Source organism: Vigna angularis, chromosome 1, assembly GCF_016808095.1.
Source record: "Vigna angularis cultivar LongXiaoDou No.4 chromosome 1, ASM1680809v1, whole genome shotgun sequence".
In the NCBI taxonomy this organism is placed as follows: Eukaryota; Viridiplantae; Streptophyta; class Magnoliopsida; order Fabales; family Fabaceae; genus Vigna; species Vigna angularis.
In genome coordinates, this window is record NC_068970.1 from 56,548,946 (window position 1) to 56,565,702 (window position 16,757).

At 32.9% G+C, this 16,757-nt stretch overlaps 2 protein-coding genes and 1 long non-coding RNA gene across 4 annotated transcripts in view; 2 read left to right on the forward strand and 1 right to left on the reverse strand.

Moving 5' to 3' along the window:
- Window positions 1-4,372, forward strand: part of LOC108323485 (calpain-type cysteine protease DEK1) — a 39,909-nt gene extending 35,537 nt beyond the window's left edge. The window contains exons 24-32 of the mRNA XM_052880720.1: window positions 47-398; window positions 578-898; window positions 970-1,074; window positions 1,160-1,288; window positions 1,890-2,270; window positions 2,792-2,929; window positions 3,060-3,296; window positions 3,389-3,803; window positions 3,878-4,372. Of these exons, the coding sequence (XP_052736680.1) occupies window positions 47-398; window positions 578-898; window positions 970-1,074; window positions 1,160-1,288; window positions 1,890-2,270; window positions 2,792-2,929; window positions 3,060-3,296; window positions 3,389-3,694 (1,969 nt within the window). The 3' untranslated portion in view covers window positions 3,695-3,803; window positions 3,878-4,372. The remainder of the gene's footprint in view (window positions 1-46; window positions 399-577; window positions 899-969; window positions 1,075-1,159; window positions 1,289-1,889; window positions 2,271-2,791; window positions 2,930-3,059; window positions 3,297-3,388; window positions 3,804-3,877) is intronic.
- A 596-nt stretch (window positions 4,373-4,968) lies between these two features.
- On the forward strand, window positions 4,969-7,620 carry LOC108323481 (flavonol 7-O-beta-glucosyltransferase UGT74F1). Of its 2 annotated transcripts, none has more exons than XM_052880724.1 (2): window positions 4,969-5,764; window positions 6,747-7,620. In XM_052880724.1, the coding sequence occupies exons 1-2, from the start codon at window positions 5,111-5,113 to the stop codon at window positions 7,449-7,451; spliced, it is 1,359 nt and encodes a 452-aa protein (XP_052736684.1). In that variant the 5' UTR covers window positions 4,969-5,110; the 3' UTR covers window positions 7,452-7,620. The 2 variants fall into 2 exon arrangements, with proteins under 2 accessions (XP_052736684.1, XP_017411443.1); XM_017555954.2 differs by having other exon boundaries at window positions 4,972-5,764; window positions 6,726-7,620.
- Window positions 7,621-12,838: 5,218 nt separating this feature from the next.
- On the reverse strand, window positions 12,839-15,181 carry LOC128197879 (uncharacterized). The gene is made up of 3 exons (XR_008250645.1): window positions 14,985-15,181; window positions 14,765-14,836; window positions 12,839-12,984 (listed from the first exon to the last, which is right to left on the reverse strand). It is a non-coding gene; the product is annotated as an uncharacterized LOC128197879 (long non-coding RNA).
- Between the last annotated feature and the right edge of the window lie 1,576 nt (window positions 15,182-16,757).

Genomic DNA, 16,757 nt, shown 5'->3' on the forward strand with positions numbered 1-16,757 from the left:
CAAAAAATTATGGCAGGTTCTAACATCGGTGGTAAATATATTGCAGGTGGCATATTGTAACCATGACAATTGATGCCAATTTAGGTGAAGCAACCTGTTATTTAGATGGTGGATTTGATGGATACCAGAATGGATTGCCATTGTGTGTGGGTAGCAGCATTTGGGAAGAGGGGACAGAAGTGTGGGTTGGTGTTAGACCACCAACAGATATTGATGCATTTGGTAGATCAGACAGCGAGGGGGTTGAATCTAAAATGCATATCATGGATGCATTTCTCTGGGGAAGGTGCTTAACTGATGATGAGGTTTCGTCTCTCTATACTTCCTTGGCTTCAGCTGACTTTGGTGCACTTGATTTCCCTGAAGATAATTGGCAGTGGGCTGATTCACCTTCCAGGGTATGCTGGTTCTTCCTTTCTGTCAGTCCCTTCCTGTATGAAAAAAGATGTAATTCAAATTCTAAAAGCAACACACACACACACACACACTGAGTAAGCTGTTAGCACTGCCAAGTTCTCTACCATGTGGAATATAAATAGTATACTTTGGCTAATCGTATTAACACATCTTTGCCTAGGTTGATGGTTGGGACAGTGATCCTGCCGATGTAGATTTGTATGACAGAGATGATGTAGATTGGGATGGGCAATATTCTAGTGGGAGGAAAAGAAGGTCAGAACGTGATGGCATGGTGGTGGATATTGATTCCTTTTCAAGGAAGTATAGGAAACCTAGAATAGAAACACAAGAGGAGATTATTCAGCGGATGCTTTCTGTAGAATTAGCCATCAAAGAAGCTCTCTATGCTAGAGGAGAGACGCAATTTACTGATCAGGAATTTCCTCCCAATGATCACTCATTGTTTGTGGACCCTTCAAACCCCCCTGGAAAGTTACAGGTATTTTTCTATATTAATTTATATCTTTTAGTATGCTATATTCCCCACTGTAAAATGTTTCATATATACAGGTTGTTTCCGAGTGGTTGAGGCCAAATGAAATTGCCAGACAAAACCATTTTGACCGTCGTCAGTGCCTATTTTCAGGAGCTCCAAATCCTTCAGATGTTTGTCAGGTCTCATGTTTTACTTTGGAAATAAATGTTTGTATTGACAGTATTTAGGCTTTTCTATGTATTAATTTTTATGTATATTGAACAGGGTCGTTTAGGTGATTGTTGGTTCTTGAGCGCTGTTGCTGTTCTCACAGAGGTTTCACGTATATCAGAGGTAATCATCACTCCAGATTACAATGAGGAGGGAATTTACACTGTTCGCTTCTGTGTTCAGGTAATAAGCATATAAAAATAGTTGGATTTCACCAGATTTGAATCAGTTTCTTTTTATTATCTCTTTTTCACTCTGTATCTGGATAAATAATGTTTGCCAATAAATTGCAATTGTTATGATGTCTTGAAGCCTTAGATAGTAATCAATTGGTTGCTACCTTCTAATTCTCAGAGAGGTTATTAATGTGATTGGTAAAAATCTTCTAATTCTTATGTTGACATTCAAAAATGGTAATGAAAGTTGAAGAATTCTTTTGATTTTCTTGGTTTAGCTGTTTTTCCTAAACAAATTCTGTTTTTGTGGAGCAGGCTTTAGCTAAACTTATGATGGGTAGGAGGTGGGAGATTATTCTGTTGATAAATTGTTTTCTAGATAAAAAGATAATTAAAAAATTCAGGAGATAATTTGTCAGTTATATCTCCACCTGATTCTGAAAACTCAACTAATTTTTTTCTAAATTTTTATTTGTTGTCACTTATAAAATTCATATAGAATATCTGTTCACTTCTAGAAGAGTTCAAATTGGATTTTGTTGGGATATGTTGTTATTTCCTTAATTTGGCATCTTAGTTATTTGCATATTTTGGTTTATGGTATCTAGGGTGAGTGGATTCCGGTTGTTGTTGATGATTGGATTCCTTGTGAATTACCGGGTAAACCTGCATTTGCTACGAGTAAAAAGGGTTATGAACTTTGGGTCTCTATATTGGAGAAGGCATATGCAAAGTTGCATGGCTCTTACGAAGCACTAGAAGGTGGGCTTGTTCAGGATGCTCTGGTGGATCTCACTGGGGGTGCAGGGGAGGAAATTGACATGAGGAGTGGTGAAGCCCAGATTGACCTTGCAAGTGGCAGATTGTGGTCTCAACTATTGCGCTTCAAGCAAGAAGGTTTTCTCTTAGGCGCAGGAAGTCCATCAGGTTCTGATGTGCACATCTCTTCTAGTGGCATTGTGCAAGGACATGCATACTCAATACTGCAGGTAATGGGTTATATTTATTATACTCACAGTCCATTTATAATCCTTCAGTTAGTAACTAAGTAAGCTTTTGAGAGCATTGAACATTGACAGTGTTGTTAAATAGTGGTGCCATTGCAGAATGGAGTGATAGATTATTTCTCAATTGCCATAGGCAATATATGAAGGTGGGCTGCTATTTTGGCACACCACAGGCCACGATGGCATGTGCATATAGTGAAATTTGCTTTCTTCCACATCCTACATTGATAACACTCGTCCCTGACATGAAAAAAAGTCTTTTATGATTGATTAGTCAGGAGTTTGATCCTGGCTCTCCTTATTCTTCTATTTCCCTTCAAAAGTTGAATTTCTGCACGAAGTAGAGCAGACCTGTGTATTATTCATGCTTTAAGATCAGAAGGTTCTTGTGTTGAGAGTTTTATTTTGTACATTCATGATTCCTGTGCCAACACCCAAAACTCAATCCTCTTGGTCCTTAGTCCTAATGATTTTTAACGATCTCTGCTGTCTTACAATTTTAGGTAAGGGAGGTGGATGGTCATAAACTTGTTCAAATCCGAAATCCATGGGCCAATGAAGTTGAGTGGAATGGTCCGTGGTCTGACTCGTCGCCTGAATGGTCGGATAGGATAAAACACAAGCTGAAGCATGTTCCTCAGGTAGTTCTTTATGTTTTTCTGTTGTGAATCAGTCTATGCTTTGACTCTATGGCATTTCTTCCTCTTTATGATTGAGCAGACTGTTTGTTCTACCATGTAATCATTTTATTTTTATTCATTTTTTGGACAGTCAAAAGATGGTATATTTTGGATGTCATGGCAAGATTTTCAGATTCATTTTCGATCAATATATATTTGTCGTATCTATCCGTCTGAGATGCGTCATTCTGTTCATGGCCAATGGCGTGGTTATAGTGCTGGTGGGTGTCAGGATTATGATACGTGGAATCAAAATCCACAGTTCAGACTGACTGCAACTGGGCAAGATGCATCATTTCCAATTCATGTATTCATAACCTTAACTCAGGTACTATTAATATTTGCATATCTATTAATGCATTTATTGAAAACAACTCTTCCCTTGAATTTCCTTAAAACTTAATTTCATCTTATTTACAGGGAGTAGGATTTTCAAGAACAACAGCTGGTTTTAGAAATTATCAATCAAGCCATGATTCACTGATGTTCTACATTGGAATGAGAATTCTCAAAACTCGTGGCAGACGTGCTGCTTTCAATATATACCTACATGAATCCGTTGGTGGGACAGACTATGTTAATTCTCGAGAAATATCATGTGAAATGGTTTTGGAACCTGAGCCAAAGGGATACACTATAGTTCCTACTACAATACACCCTGGAGAAGAAGCACCGTTTGTGCTTTCTGTTTTCACCAAAGCATCAATAACTTTGGAAGCTTTGTAGTGCCTAGGGATAGGTTACATGTTTTATTATGTTCTCTTGATTAGTTTCTCTGGTTGGCTTCTCGGGACTATGTACATGCACTACTGGGAGCCCTGGTTGGAACTATTGGGTAATTTTCTTTCTCTACAACAATATTTTTTTGTTCATGTATGTCATCTAACATTAGTGATTACGTTTTCGCAGCCTGGGACGAGGTAATTCTACAAGGTTGGAGTTTCTTATACACAACCTCACATCATGAAGATACTATTCCTGGTGAGAATTCCATGGCATCTGTCCTAGACAAGGATAGGGTATAGTTGCGCATAAACAGTCTTTGAATCTGATGATTCTGCCGTCTTCAACTATGCTTCTGCCAGCTTTGAAGAGGGTTCTCGGGGTGTTTATTGTGTACATAAAAAAGTGGTACTATAGGGGTATACTTGTAACCATTTAATCAAAGTTGGAAAAGAAATAGCTGAAAATACGTAGGAAATTACTAACACCTGGTTCAAATGGAGGTAAGGAGAGTGTGGAGAGGTATAGTAGTAACAACCATTTAGTGACTGTAAATTCAGTTGCCCTTTTGATAATTGCAGAAAATTGTACAAACATTAACAATTACCAAGTCCTATTTATTGACATTTGGGAAAAATTTTGTACAAATATTTTTCTAATCTAATTTTATTTCAAAATGTATGCAACACGTGTAATTTGTCTCCTTTTGTTAGTCTTGCAAATAATTTAGAAACATGAAGGTGGAGTGATTGAACGCATCAATGTTTTGTATTGCTAAATGTTCTTGTGCTTAATCTTTTGTATCTGGCTCACAAAAACGAAACAAGTCCACCAGTTTCACCCTTAACTTTTTCTGAATGAAATGGGTCGAAATTCAGACTTTTTAAAGACCAATTCTCAGTAGGGAGGAAGATGATATGAACTTTATATTTTTGAATTACATAGAGAAGAAATCAAGACAGCACTTGTTGAGTGAAAATGATTTGTCAAGGTAAACCTGAATACTAGTCAGCAGTTTCTTTAAATTTTCAAGTTGTAGAAGGATGTAATTGAATTTAATGTTCTACTTATAGTTAGTAGAAAATAAAACTGTTGATTTTTTATAACCATGAATTCGGTATAAATTATTTATTGTAAAAGAAGTGTTTAACACCATCTTAATTTTTTATATATAGAGTTACATCACGTAATCCAGATATTTCAATAGTGGAAAGAGAATATAATAATTATAAAATATGTTATTATTCATTTGTAATAACTCCGCGAGTTTTGTAAAGGATCGATTGGTACACGTGTGAGAGGAGCTGGTGTGAAGTGGATTGATGCAAGAAAGAAAGAAAATAAGAATTCATTGGAACTGATCATCGTCGTCATCGTTATCACTTCCATTGTTGTGAGCATAGGAAGAAGAAAGAAGAAATGGAAGAGAAAGTGAGTGGTCGTAATCATGTGTTAGTGGTTCCATACCCAAGCCAGGGCCACATCAATCCGATGCTACAATTCAGCAAACGCTTGTGTTCGAAAGGACTGAGAGTGACCATGCTCACGACCGTTTTCATTTCCAACTCCATGCATCTTCAATCTTCATCCTTGTTAGGCAGCGTTCAACTTGATTTCATATCAGATGGGTATGACGAAGGTGGATTTGCTGAAGCTGTTTCTATAGAAAGCTATTTGTCACGCATGGAAGAAGTGGGGTCAAAAAGCTTGAGGGAACTTATAAAGAAATACAATGGTTGTGATGAGGGTATAGATTGTGTGGTGTATGACCCTTTGGTGATATGGGTGTTGGATGTGGCGAAGGAATTTGGGTTATTGGGAGCTGCTTTTTTCACTCAAATGTGTGCTGTGAATTTGATATATTACCATGTCTACCATGGACTTATCAAGGTTCCTATTTCATCACCAATCTCTATTCCAGGGCTTCCTTTGCTTCATCCCAGAGATGCACCACCCTTTGTTTGTAACCCTTCCTTCTATCCAGCTTACTTTCAGTTGGTCATTAATCAGTTTTCTAACATTCACAAAGCAGATCTACTTCTTGTCAACTCCTTCTACAAGCTGGAGGACCAGGTTCGTACTCTTCATTTTATTCTACTTCGTATGTATATATATGGTCGTGGAGAAATCGGTGGGTAGAGTTTTTGGCTTTGTTTAGGGGAATATGAATATAGATTGGAGACCAATTCATGGAACCATTTACTTCAATATTAGAATGTATATTTCAATTTTTTTTTCTTATCGTCAACTTTTAAACTTATAAGTTTTAGTTTTCAAACTTTAAAAAAATAATAAATATAATTTTTTTAATTTAACAAAACTAAATTTGTTCTATGTGTTAAACGAGATTAAACCATGTAAATAATTTAAATATCAATATAAAAATATCATTTTACACGTTAAAAAAATTTAACGCATTTAAATTAAAAAGACTTAAAGTTTAGAAACTAAAATATATAAAAATTTGAAATATAAATAAATTTTTTCCGACCAAATTTCAAGATTACTAAGAGATTTAAACTTAAGATAATGATCTATGTAAAACTTCTAAAAGATTATATAATACCACTTTGATAAGATCTTTGAAGAAGGACTCATGGAAAAGACTAGCAACAGTTAGATACAAAAGACTAGCAACAGTTAGATACAAAAGACTAGCAACAGTTAGATACAAAGCAAATTAAGTGAAATTAAAGTTTTTAAATAATAAATTTATGGATTTCTTTCATATAAAGTGCTCAAAGTGTTTATCATTCAATGAGATTTACAATCACACTTAATTTTTCAACACAGTTCCACTTAAATCTTTAATTTTGTTTTTTTTTATAAATTACTCAATTTTCTCTTGATTTTTTCAAAGTGAAAATTCAATTAAATCTTCAATCAAATTTAAAAATTCCTGATGACATAGATACATAGGAAGTGATGGAGAAAGGTGAGTCTAAGGAGATAATTGGGTGAAGAAATAGTTGAGTCTTATCTTGAATTTGTCTTTCCTAATAATTTATAGTTCCATATCTATATGTATAAGAAGGTGGTGGATTCGATGTCAAAGGTATGTCCAGTATTGACAATTGGGCCAACAGTTCCATCCTTTCACTTGGACAAGGCAATCCCAGACGACACAGACAACGTTCTAAATCTGTTCGAGTTAGACTCATCACCGATTACATGGCTCAAACAAAAGCCTCCACAGTCAGTTATCTACATATCATTTGGCAGCATGGTTTGCTTCAGCTCACACCAGATGGAGGAAATTGCATTTGCCCTAATGGCAACTGGTTTCAACTTCTTGTGGGTCATCCCTGATTTCAATACAAAGAATCTCTCAGAGGAAATGGGGAAGAAAATCGATGCATGTGGAAGGGGTTTGATAGTTAATTGGGCACCCCAATTGGAAGTTCTGTCAAACCATGCTGTTGGTTGCTTTTTCACACACTGTGGATGGAATTCAACGCTTGAAGCACTGTGCTTGGGAGTGCCAATGGTTGCTCTTCCACAGTGGACTGATCAACCCACCGATGCAAAATTTGTTCAGGATGTGTGGAAAGTGGGAATCAGACTGAAGGAAGATGAGAATGGGATTGTCACAAGAGAAGAGATTCAGAATTCCATTAGGGTTGTTATGGAGAAGGAGCTTGGAAGACAAATGAGGATTAATGCTAAGAAATGGAAGGAATTGGCTATTGAAGCAGTCACTCAAGGTGGCACTTCAGATCACAACATCAATCTATTCATAAAGCATCTCAAAAAATCTTAAACTTTCACTTTAATAAGGTAGTTTTTCGAATTTCTTTTTCTATCTGAAAATTTCTGTTTTTCTTTTATCTGATTGCTTGATATTATATTGGATTATCTCACTATATAACAACATTATGTAATTGTAGCAAACAGCAATTCAGTGTTATGCTAAGGATGGTATTTTAAAAGTCTTTTGCTTACTCTGATTAGTTGCTTTTATAACCAGGTTATAACGAAATCGTTCGATTCATTTGATTATATTTCTAAACTATTAATTTAGTAACTTTTCGCTTGATATATGCTCTTATTAAATGAGAATAACTCTCATTTCAATTTATAAGAATTATAATTTGAGTACAATAACATAAAGACGGTAAAATTTTAAACTTATTTAATGATCACGTGATCTATTAAAAATGCGTGTAGATTTTTTAATGTGGTATATGTAAATATTATATAATCGCGTGTATTAAAGTTTTTCATTTCTCCCAATAAACTCAGTTTTCAGTATGCTTCTTCATGCTGTTTTATTTTCATATTTTTCGTTAGTCATGTCTAATTAATCGCATAGTATAAAATAATTATTTTTACATTAAATATTTTTAATGTTTAAATACTATCAAGTTTATTCAATGTGATCCTTTTATTTTGTAGTCGATAAAATTTTAATTTTTGTTGAATTTAATTTAAAAAATTAACCACATATTGAAGATAGTGACACTGTTAATTTAATTTGTTAATTTGTTTTAAAACAAAAGAGATCATTTGTTAATTTGTTCATCTTCTTTGAAGACATCCCTTCCATCAATCCCAGTATCATAACATAAAAGACTTCATCTTCTTCATCTTCACCTCTTGGTCCCATTACACAACTCTATCACCGCCTTCATCTTCTTACAACACTGAACCACTCATCACCAACGCAACCAACCCACACCGAACAAAATCATTATTAATCACCCACCCCCACATACCTTCATCCCAAAAAGAAACATTATTACATGTCATTTTCTCCATTCCAAATTCAAAAAGCCCCGATCACATACCTCCATTTCAAATTCAAGAAACCCCGATTGATTGTGGTTGAGAGTAGTGTTAGGTGTATTGGCTTTGTGAAAAGGAGATAATACAGAGAAAGTTTCTATGTGTGTTTTGTGTTAATGATAGTTGATTCGGTGTTGAAAAAAGATGAACATGTAACAATGAGTTTTGTGCGTGGAGGAAGAAATGTGAAATTGGATCCCTAAAGAATGTGGAGCATGTGTTTTATGAAGATGAAAGATGGGTTTATGAAGTTTGATGTATGTTGGTGTGACAAGGTTGGATATGAGATTTTTTTTCACATTTTTAATTTCACATATACCATATATTTACTTATATAGCACAATTTTTAATAGGTTCCGAATTCACTTTATGGAAAATCGAATTTTTAATATCTTTTAGGTTTAATCATTTCAGACATTCCAATTTCTACAAAATCGTTTCAAATAGATCTTCGTATTTTTTTTATCTCAATTAGATCTTTGTTTATGTAAAATTAAGTCAATTAGAATTTTTCTGTTAATTTCAATGGACGGCGTTAAATTTACTGAGTCGTGGCATGCTGACGAAGCAAATTTTAATGATGTGGCACGTGGTCACCTTAGGTGTAATTTATTTTATTTCAAGTTTTAAATAATTAAACCTAATCTTCGTCGCCACACACCTTCAAAACCTTGTTCAGCATCGCCGTCACGCACACTGCGAAGACACCGCCTCCACTAGCTTCGGCACCTTCTCCACCGTTGTTGCTCCCAACTCCGCCTCCGCTAACAGCCTCGCGTGAAACCACCATCTTCTGCGGCGGTCCATGCAGAACTCCCTCCCCGAGCCTCTACACATCATCCTCCTCCACAACATCATCCACGCTTAGCAAAACTTCAACATTCCCCGAAACCGTATATTGCGGCTCAATCACTGCCATACAATGAGGCATCTCATCGATCAGGGGGTCTGCGAGCTTCACCGCGATGCAGAAAAAGTAATTGTTGTAGAGGAGCTGCCACTCCGTAGCAATAGAGACATTGGCCATTTAAGGGGTGGGAAAAAGAGGGCAATGTAATTGATAAGGTTAGGGTTTGGAATTGAATCAGAGATTGAACATTGATCGATCGCACTATGGCAACGGTTCTGGGGGATTGGGAAGAGGAAAGTCATATACTTTCTTCCTAATATCTTAGTTAAGTGTTAAAAATGTGTAGTGGGACATGAGATGTGTGTACTTTGTTCCTAATTTCTTGAACGCTTGTCCCCAAATTCCACTTCTTGGCCTCCAAAGGCAATGTGGAGGAGATGGTGATCAAAGACATGCGTAATTTCCCTGCCCTTTTCAAGTATTTGCTTTGGAATCTAGAATAAATTACCGTTGATCTTGAAAGGTGTATTTTTTTTAGCTTGGGAGTACTGTAATTCTAGTTTTCTTTATCTGGTTGAGCTTCTCAGTTCTTTGGGATGGACTTTCGAAGGTAACCAGATTACCCAACATGAAGAGTATTCACTGTTTAAGATTTGAAAATTCTGGAATATATAAACCCCTTATGTTGTATTGGATGAACGGAACTGAGGCCTTGGTTGCCGGTGGCTAATTGACAGAAAAGGTAAAATACTTTTTGAATGATTTGAGTGAAATCAACTTCAAAAATCCTAACAGGAAGAGGACATCCAAGGAAGAAGACAATGCTTTAAATTTCACCTAATTCATAATTAAATTCCACCTAATGCAATCTCAGTGTGCCACATCATTAAAATTTGCTTCGTCAGCATACCACAACTCAGTAAATTTAACGTCGTCCACTGAAATTAACTGTAAGGTTCCAATTGACTCAATTTTACAGAAACAGGGACCTAATTGAAATAAAAAAAAATATGAATACCTATTTGAGATGACTCTGCAGAAATAGGGATGTCTGAAAGGATTAAACCTATCTTTTAAAATGTTTTTAAAGAAAATTAAAATTTAAAACTCGTTTGCCAAGAAAGTGAATTCTTTGAATGATTTGGGGTTTTAACTTACAGCAATTTACTTTTACTTTTTACTTCCAAACTTTCTCCACTCTTTCTCTTCTCTCCTTTCTCCTTGACCTAGCAGTCGTCCCCCTCCCCTTTTTCTTCTTCTCCTCTATTCTTGTGGCACTACACCACCACAATACTCAGGTACTATTACAGTTTTTGTTAGATTTTACATAGTTATATATATATATATATATATATATATATATATATATATATATATATATATATATATATATATATATATATATATATTGGTTTGGTTTGGCCTGTGAGAAAAATAGCGATACATTAATCTCGAAAAGCATGGGAGCAAAAAACAGTGAGGCTTATTGAAAATCATTAAGCCGTTGAAAGGGTTTGGAAAACTGTTGTTGAAGGTTTCAATGGTTTTCGAAACTCGGTGAACAATTTTTTTTAAATTATTGAAAATCATTGAGTCGTTGAATAGATTTGGAAAACCCTTGAAGGTTTCAATGGTTTTGGAAACTCGGTGAAGGTCCTACAGGATGCTGATTCGAAATTAAACACCTATAGGGTGGTTGAATTTGATAGAAATACAACAAGATTCAGAGTCGAGGAGATGGAAAACCCAAGACAAATACGACGTGTAGGAAAATTTGTTGTCAGATTGGATGAACAATGGTGTGATTGTGGCAAGTTTCAAAAGATTCATCTACCATGTTCACATGTCTTAGTAGCTTGCAAACATGCTCATCACGACTTTAACATTTACATCAGCCCCTACTATAGGTTGGATGTCATCATGAAAGTGTATAACAATATGTTTGGGGAGCTACGACATGAAGAATATTGGCCACCATACCAAGGCACAAAAATTTTGCCTCATCTAGCCACAAAAAGGAATGCAAAGGGTCGGCCAAAATCATCCAGAATCAGGACTGAAATGAACATCACGGAATGAGTACACCCACGAAATTTCTCATACTGTTAAACCCAGGTCACGCAAGAAATCATTGTCCTCACAATCTTGGCATTAGAGGGTCCACATCCCATCATTAAATTAATTGAACTTTTATTTCAACTGGAATTCAATGAATAAAACTTATATTTGTCTTACAAAAAAATCTTTCTCCTTCTTCATTTCCATAAAATAAAAATTAAATAATAAATTACCACTGAAATCGATTATCTGGATCACTAGTAACAAAAGTCAAAATTTGGTTTCATGATAACCAAATTCAAACATACCTTTTTCTAAAATTCACTCAAAACAAATTTACCGAAAAATGAATTACAATATACATTTTCACAAAAATATAGCAAATATAAACTTAGAATTCGATTTGCTGAAAAACGAATTTCAAATTACTTTTCATAAAAATATTTAGAAAAAAAAGAGTCAGAATTTGATTTCTAAAAAACCAAATGCAAACCTACGTTAATGAAAGAAATTCCAGATATAAGTCAGAATTCAATTTGCTAGAAACCAAATTCCAAATTAGTTTTCGTAAAAATCTTTAACAAATAAAAGTTAAAAATCGGTTTTCCGTAAATCGAATTCTAACCTACGTTTATAAAAAAAATATATAAGTCAGAATTCGATTTTCGAATTTCAACTTAAACTTTTGTGAAAAATAATGTATAACAAAGTCAGAATTCGATTTTTCAGAAATCGAATTCTAACTTAACCAAAAACCATGCCATTTGTTTAAATTTAAGGCAAGGTATAGTTTAAAATCTAGCATGTGCTATGTTAGAAAAAAAAAAAAAGTCTATGACGATAGAGGAAAAATGTCTTCGAAGATGAAGATGATGAAGAAAAAATACTGCACTTCATACAAACAATATTAACCTATCTATAATTAACTATTTAAACGTCTTATGATAAATAATTAAATTATGATAAATAATCAAATTGAACAAAATTAAAAAAAAAATTATTGAGAAAAGATAAATAAGAAGATTAAATTAAATAAACTCAACAAAAATAAAAATTAAATTAGAATTTAAGAATACAGTTTGTTTTTATTTTTTTTACTATGTAAAATTTAAAATTTATTGATTTAGATATAACACCATATATACCATAAATTTTATTTATCATATCCACAGTCAACCGGAAGTATTTTATCAAACATAGAATTTATCCAAAATTGTCAATAATTTAAAATAAATCTTAAACTTTGTTATATATAAATAATAGGAAATTCACTTCCTATCAAGTATTTATCCACTAGCTATAAACAAAGATGATAATATCATAAAATAACTTCGTTTAAATTTATTACGAGGATTGTAAACATTCCAGATTATATAGAAATATATAATATAATAGGTCCACATTTTTAATATAATAAAATAGTTAGAAAAAGACTGTAAATAAAATATTAAGGTTACAATCATCCCAAAAGAAGTCATAATTTAAAACTTAAGTAGATTAGAGTATTTCAAAAGGATAAGGAATAACTAAGAGTCATAACTAGACTAAGCTGCAGCATCATCTCCCTCCAAAGCCTGCTCTATAGGCACCTCATCCACCTCTGCTCACATCCAAGTGGATGATCATTGCAACAGAAAACACAACACAAACAACAACCAAACACAAGCAGAAGGGTGAGCTAGATATACAAAAATCATGTTATAACGATCACACACAACATGCAAGTTTAATTCAAAGTTAATGGAACATACAACACAACTTGTTACAATTTACACTTGACTCGTGGTGGTCTCTACTGCTTTGCAAAGTCATTGTTAATGGGTTTCACCCTACCACACTCACGAGGTTAGTCCGTTATCACTCACCTTGGGCCATACTGGAAGCACCCAAGACTAGGACCTCCTACTACTCCTCACGACATGGATCAATCCTCTCTACTTGAGAATGAAAGACCATTGGAGTTTTAGGATAACCCCCAAGACTAAGCTCCTGCATTCATTCTAAACTTACTTGAATCTCAACCAGAGATTTCACTTTGAATCACAACATAGGGCACCACCATGTATCCTCTCCTTGATTACGTCCATTAACCATGCTTTGAAAATCACATACTTTCACTTTGAAACCATACTTCAAGTCTTTGGTACTTATAAAATCCATTACATATAATCTTTCACTTTTACATTGCATACAAACATAAATATAAGACTACTTATACTTCAAAAGACCACAAATAACTTAACAAGTCATCAAAAATCACATGAAATCATTCCATGTACATTAACAGATAATAACAGTCCAAGAAGACCCACTAAACAACACAAAACCCCTTAAACTCATACTTAGACAAAGAAAACAACTTTGAAACCATCACCAATAACTTCGGAAAGGTTCAAAACCCCCCAAAACGACCTTAAGAACGTCCAAAAATGGTACCTGAAACCCTGATAACCACCTAAAATTGTCCTGGATGATTTTCTAACGACAATAATCGATTATCATATGTGATAATCGATTATTTGTGAGAGCTTTGAAGAAGATACAACTCTCTGACTAGAATAATCGATTATCAAGTGAGATAATCAATTATTCTTATCAGTTTTTTGACAGCAACCTGATTTTTCTGGTTTTGGTGCATTTTAGACATATCCAAATAATCAATCTATAACACTAATATTGATACGAAAACATGTTTATAGATGAAATAAAGTACTATATTGCTCATTTGAATAGGAATTAGATGTACCAAACCAATTCAACAACTCAACCTCCAAAAGAGACTAAAAACCAACCTAAGATGCAACTTTCACCTTCATGACAGATTTTCACTGGTTTGAACCTCTATCCAAATCCTAATTAGTATCATAACATGTTCAAAACTCTACAAAAACATATTAAACCCCTTATTTCAAAATCTCACTACTCAAACCCCCATTTTTCCACTAAAAACACTCTAAACTTCAATTATACATTACCTTTTCATTACATATTAGATTTCAATCATCTTATACTTCCAACAAGTCTTAATTTACCTCATGACAGCACCTCAAAAACAATTTTCTCACATTAGCCCCAAATTCTCAAACTCACATATGAAAACCCCCATTTTTATGCTTAAAACTCAATAATTTGACCAACTCTCACTCCAATCACTTGAGTTCAGTTTTCAAACATCAAACCAACATTATCACACAAAATCTTAACAGCATAGAACATCAATTTCACACCATTCCAATCATACACACATCATACTCTCAAGATCACAAATTAACATACACATTATACACCTAATCATACATATTTCTCAAAATCATCTATAAATCATAGAAATACTAAATTTATAATACTAACACAACTAAATATGGTCTAGCTTCCCTTACCTTAAGTACAAACTGACCAGCTCACAAGAACACCTCAATCGTACCTTTTGCAGCAAGAACTCAACCAAAACCCTACAAACCACCGAAATGGTGATAGGAACAGCTCTTAGAGCTAGGATGGAGTAGAAAATGAAAAAGGGGAAAGCACAAGACACATGCAACCAGAATAGATTGCATGTGCTAAGGCTAAAACAGCGGAGGAAACGTAAAAACAACTTACCGATCAGAATGAAGAAACTGATCGGTCAAAGACGGAGTCCTCTATGTTGTGCACGCTTGGGCACCACCGTATCGGAAATCAAATGGCTCGGAGAGGAGAAATGGTAGAGAGAAGGCAGAGATTTGGTAGAGAGAAGGCAGAGAATTTTGAATATCTGAGTTTTAGAGAGAGAGAGTAGAATGCTTAAGTTAATGGACCATGATATTTGAAAAGCCCATTTAAAGTCTAGTTCCATTAACTTAATATACCTTTTTGCTCCTTTTAACTCTATTCTTTCAGGTCCTCATAACTCTATTCTTTCAGGTCCTCACAAGGATGAAATCATAATCATTTCATCTCATTATTCTTTATTATTATTATTATTATTATATAATAAATTATATTCACTAAATAATACCTACTAATATATTTCAGTAAATTTTTTTATTAGAAACTGACACATGAATCATTTAAATAAATACTCATTTGTTCTCAATTTTTGTAAAAATATTTTAAATTGATCTTTGAATTTTTTTAGTCTCAGTTAGGTTTTAATTTTTAAAAATTTGATATAATTTAGTTCTTTATGTTAACAAAGTAGCAACTATAATAAAAATGTCACAAGTTTGTGATTATTTTTAATTTCATTTTTTTAAAATAAAATAAAATTATCCATATCTCATGTTTGTGTCATGTCATATTATGTATTATCTTCAATTCAATTATTTTGTATTTGTCATTTTGATTTAACTTAATCTTAATTTTTTTCAAATGAAACAATTTTATTTCTTTAAATTAAAATCAAATTTAGTTTTTATATAAATATTATACTAATATTTTTACTAAAATTGACAACTTTATCAAATGTTCGTGAAAGTATTTTTCAATCAAGTCTTTATCTTTAATATAAACTCAAACAAAAAACAATATTAAAACATTATGTAATAAAATATTAATACAAATAAATTTAATTTTAAAACTAAGCTTAAATAAAGTTTAATATAAAATAAAAATTTAAATAAACTTAATATTGTTAAAAATATTTTTAATTTCATAAATTTAAATAAAAATAAAAATTACAAAATTGAATTGAAGTAATTTAATAAATAGCCAATTTTTCTACATTTATAATTCAATATTAGATAGTATTATTTCTTTATAATACTTTTCGTAGTTCAATATTTGAACACTTTTATTAAGTCTTTCTTTACAACTAGACATATTTATTAATAATAAGTACGATAACAAAGTTAATTCATCATAAAAAGTTATACATAAAAAAAACCAAACATAAATCTAACAATTATATTTCAATAATATAATTAGAATTAATTTAAAAATATTTTTAAAAATATTTAATAAAAATATCAATTTTAATAACAATATCAATATAATATTTATATAAAAATTAAATTTGATATAATAATTGCAAAGAGAAAAAATTGTTTCTTATTTAAAAAACAAAAATAGACTGAATTGAATTAAAATAATAAATATATTGAATATAAAATATGTAATATCTACACTCATATACGTTGTACTGGCACATTACACTAATATTGTTATGTAACATGACACAAACCCACATATGAACAATTTTTTATTTTTAATTTTAATGATTATAGAAAAATCTTATTTTATTTATTGAAACAAATAATCTCTCCCAATTTTTTTGCCAACGCAATGTCACGACACAACTAATACATCTCAAAAACTAAACTTCGTAATTCATTTAAAATATATGCATTGTTTCATTAACAACTATATATGACAACTAATTAAAAAAATTACTTT

Coding starts and splice junctions, on each gene's coding strand:
- LOC108323481 (XM_017555954.2), top strand. CDS start 5,111: ATGGAAGAGAAAGTGAGTGGTCGTAATCATGTGTTAGTGGTTCCATAC. Junction 5,765..6,725: donor TCTACAAGCTGGAGGACCAG/GTTCGTACTCTT, acceptor ATGTATAAGAAG/GTGGTGGATTCGATGTCAAA.